The 4691-nt window shown below is 37.7% G+C and overlaps 1 protein-coding gene across 1 annotated transcript; it reads right to left on the bottom strand.

The window, feature by feature from the left end:
- Positions 1–3382: 3382 nt before the first annotated feature.
- On the bottom strand, positions 3383–4243 carry LOC145122696 (brassinosteroid-responsive RING protein 1-like). The gene has a single exon (XM_079058256.1). It carries the CDS (start codon positions 4037–4039, stop codon positions 3542–3544), a length of 498 nt encoding a protein of 165 aa, XP_078914382.1. The 5' UTR covers positions 4040–4243; the 3' UTR covers positions 3383–3541.
- Between the last annotated feature and the right edge of the window lie 448 nt (positions 4244–4691).

The following is a 4691-nucleotide window of genomic DNA, read 5'->3' on the forward strand; positions in this document are numbered from 1 at the left end:
CAGAATCGGGACAACACAACTCAACTCGTCGAGTCCTTCTATGGACTTGCTGGGTTCCTCTGTCTGTTTGAGCCATCTCAATGGATTAAGCTCCTATCCTTCAAATCCAAACCCCATACTTCATCTACATACTGAAAACACACTTTTAAGGGTAAAGTTTCCAACTTTACCCACTATTAGTCCTTCTCAAAGGTTTTAGCTCAAACCCTATCTCTCTAGAACATAGATCTTGGTCCAAAAGCCATAATACTCCAAACTAAATCATACTAACATAGATCTAGGCCTTAGACATCATTTGGACACGTAAAGCTCCTAACTTTCCTTCCATGCATGGCCTTTTGGGGCTTAAAAGGCCAAAGTAACACCTTAAAACTTGCATGGGGCTTCCATGGTCATAAAGTTTGCACATTTATGCCATGAAACCCCTTCTAGACCCCAGATATGAAAGATAAGTCACTTGGGACGTCCATTTCCCAAGGACCAAGTTTCTTGAACCAAAAAACTCCCATAAAGTGACAAAGAAGAGATCTAACAAGCTACTAAGCAAGGTTGAGACTTGATTACCAGAAAATGAAGAGGATGAGAAGTTGTTTCTGGATCTACTAGCTTCCTTCTGAATCTCCAAGCTTCTTCTCTTCTTCACAAGCTTCAAATACACAAAGTTCACTAAAAAATGGCTCTTAAACTCACAAGAGGCTCTAGGGTTTCGTGGATTAGGGTTTGGGACTTGGAGGCTAGAAATGAGGCCATGAAGTGGGGATTAAGATGCTTAAATAGGGTGCAAAACCCCGAAATTAGGGTTTCATTCTGGCAGACCTACTCGCCGAGTTGAGGGCTCTCAACTCGTCGAGTAGATTGCTTAAAACCCGCATCCCTTCGTAGTCTCTACTCGACGAGTTTGGATTACTAACTCGTCGAGTTGCTTTATAAAAATAAAAGAATTATTAATTAAATGCGTACCAGGAACCAGACGTTACAGGATGGAAGTGGTGACTGATGTAGAATAGGTTGGCTAGGCATGGTATCTGAGGTGGACTCATGTACAGGTGGAGAGGGAGGTGACATGTCTGGGAAGTTGGTTTTGTGAGATAGGAGAAATTCAATTATATAAGGTAAGTGTGGAGATGGTGGAGTAGATGTTTTGACGGGAAATTAGTCCTCAATGAACACTACATGACGAGAGTGATAGAGACGTTGGATGGGGAATGGGAGGCATTTGTAGGATGATTTTTCTGTTGAGTAACCGAGAAAGAGACATGGATGGGAGCGAGGTTCCAGTTTGGAAGTGGAGTAAGGGCGAAGCCATGGGTAACAGAGACACCCAAAGGGTTTTGAGTCTAGTAGTTGGGTTTGTTTCTGTAAAGAGTGGAAAATGGGGTCTTGGAATTAAGAATTGGTGTAGGTAAGCGATTGATGAGATGAACAGTGGACTGAAATGCATGAGACCAGTAGGTAAGTGGAAGACCCGCATAATGGAGAAGTGCAAGCCCGGTCTCAATAAAGTGGCGATGTCGACGTTCAGCAACCCCGTTTTGTTCAGGTGTGTGTGGTGGTGTAGTGTAGTGTGAAATTCCCATGGATTGAAGGAAGGAAGAAAGTATTTGATATTCACCTCCGTTTTCACTAAATATGGATATGATGGGTGTTTGAAAGAACTTTTCCACAAGTAGTTTGAATTGCAGGAAGATCTTGGATACATCAGACTTTTGCTTTATTGGGTAGAGACATACATACTTTGAGTAGTAGTCAACAAACACAACATAGTATAAGTAACCATTAATAGATTTTTAAACGAGTCCCCATACATCGGAATAGAAGAGTTGCAATGGTTTAGTGGCGATAAAAGAGTATTGACCAAAAGGTAACTTATGACTTTTATTGATAGCACACGATTGACAGTGAAAATTAGAGCTAGACAGTGAAGTAAACTTAAGTCCTAATTGTTGACATAGTTTCTTGAAGATGTGGACAGAAGGGTGTCCGAGTTTGTGATGCCAATCGAGAGGTGAGACTTTGGTGGTGGTGTTGACTTGTGGTGATGAGATTGAGCGGTTTAGAAAATAGACATCATTGATGTTCTCCTCCCATGTGAGTGGCCCCCCGTTCGCAGATGCTTGACAAAAAGATAAGAGGAAAAAAATTCAACAGAAACATCATTAGTACGACATAGTTTTCCAACAGATAAAAGATTTTTCTGAAGTTTGGGAACACATAGAGTATTGGGTAAGGCAAGTGAACGGGACGAGGTGTGTATGGTAGCATGACCGGTATGAGATATTGAGAGATTTGTACCATCACCGAGAATGATTCCATCTGGTCCCTCATATTCGGAGACTGAGTGTAGGGATGACCCATCAGATGTGAGATGGCGTGAGTCATTGAGTCATTGAGTAATACACGGAGATACTAGAAATAGATTACAAGAGACTTGAATGCAATTAAATACAAATAAATAGAGATTATTGCAGATTGATCCATGAAGATGTGTAGGCTGTGATAAATTAGACTCTTCTAATTCATCGTTTTTTTTTCTCCTTCAATGATATTTTTAATCTGTTTGCTTATCTTTTATAGAACTAAATAAATAAAAAATACAAATCAAATAAGATTAGAATTGACGTAATTATTAAAATAGTTCACCGAGAAGGAAAACCATCTCTCGTAAGTTGGTATAAAACATCTACGCATAACATGATCTTCACGAATTATACAAAACATTCGTCATTAATGTAAAAGTTATTAAAATATCTAAAACAACATATCACGGTTAGCGATAACATCCGTGAGTATCTATATAAATGAATATATAAATTTTAATTTGGATATAATTGGCCATATCTAATATCTGAAGTATCACTATCTTCGTCTTGATATTATTATTCATCATTGACTTTTCAAACGAAACAATGCTTGAGAAACAAAAAGAGATCTTGAGATCCTTATATCTGAAATTGTTCCATCCATGGACTATTGATAGTCGTAAAAGTTAATGTACTTCGTGAATTCGCAAAATGTGATTAACGAGTATCTAATACCAATAAGACATAAAACATGTGCGCAATATAAATACATATCACAAATGTTTAACGAGCTCACATTATTGTCACGACCTTTGTTTCACTAGTTTGTTGTTTTTGAAATATAGTTATCTAGATACATATTTAATCTTTCAAATATGGTCATGTGGTGAATATCTAAAACAACACCCCCATTAAAAAGTCATTTGTTGCTTTAATAACATAGAATTTCTTTCTTGATTTGATACAAGTGTTGGCTACATCAGACATTTGATTCGGTAACAAAATATAGATAGTATATTTTTCATTTAAAATATATAGAGATTATTGATATTTTTCTAAATTGTTAAATTCATCTCCAAAAATATAAAAACAAGAATTTCCATCAAGTGTATCCATTCTCTTGTCTATACATTATATATGATTCTCTTCTTTTTGTAGAATCAAAATATACATCATAAGATTCTCTGAATCCTCTAAGCTAATCCACCAAAACTAAAAACAATTTTGTATCACTATTTATATTATGAACCACTAACCAGCGATGAATCGCCATAGTAATCGGCGATCCCCGACGCCGCCCATAACCGTTCGTTAAACGAATCCTGTAAATCATCGGGTATAAATGGAGTCCGACAAAGCGGGCAGGTTTTCTGATCATGGTCCATCCACCGGTCGAGACAGCACCGGTGGAATATGTGTCGGCAATTGGTAAGTCGCCGGATCTCGTCGCCGGCGTCGAACTCATACAAACAAACTGCACAGCTCTCAGGCGGATCCACTAGCTCGGAGAACTTCACCACCGGGAGGAGCTCACGGATGAGGACAGCGGAAACGGAATGGAACTGCGTGACTGGTTCGTTCCGGGTCGGGTCTGTTGAGAAATCGGGTTCGAGAAACTCCCCGAGACCAACGAATCTGAAAATGAAGGAAATGAGCTTACGGATGAAACCCAGAAGGGTAAGGATGTGGAGGAGGACTTTGGGGAGGAAAAGGTCAGTGTAACCAACTGGAAACCCCATTACTGATTGGAAATGTCAAATTTGATGGAAGAAATGGTGATATGAACGTTAATGGCGTCGGAGGAAGAAGATGAAAAGATGGTTTGTTGTTATGTTTTGATGGAGATCGGAGGAGAAGAGATGGAAGAGTCGAGAGAGAGTGAGAGAGAATGTGGTGAGATACGTGGTGCCATTATATATATAGATGTAGATATGAAGAAGGAAGGGGAGGGGTGTGATGGTGAAAAGATAAGAAAGAGAAAGGGGAATTTGTTAGAAAAACTTATGAAGGGTTTTGGTGATGATGATTGACACGCCATGTAACTTTAACATGTGTTCTCCATGAATTTAATATGTTTTAGCATGAAAAAGTTTTGGGATTACCACAAAAATAAACCGATCATAAATATGCAACTTACTATATTTTTTTGTATATCAGTCTATTGTTTGTGAAGAAATTTTTACAAATAATATTACATCAAATTTGTTTCGATCTAATTTTATAATTATATGTTATATTAATTTTTTATTTAAAAGGTATATTTTGGATTCAAATTATGACTATCAGATTAAACATGCAGGCACACGGTATAAAAGGTATATTGAAATTTCAAAGAATATGTGAAATCCAATGAAATTTTTTAAAATTTCAAAAAGTTATTTTACTTTATGC

This window comes from Lactuca virosa, chromosome 6 (genome assembly GCF_052849685.1).
Source record: "Lactuca virosa cultivar CGN04683 chromosome 6, Lactuca_virosa_CGN04683_v6, whole genome shotgun sequence".
NCBI classification, from domain to species: Eukaryota; Viridiplantae; Streptophyta; class Magnoliopsida; order Asterales; family Asteraceae; genus Lactuca; species Lactuca virosa.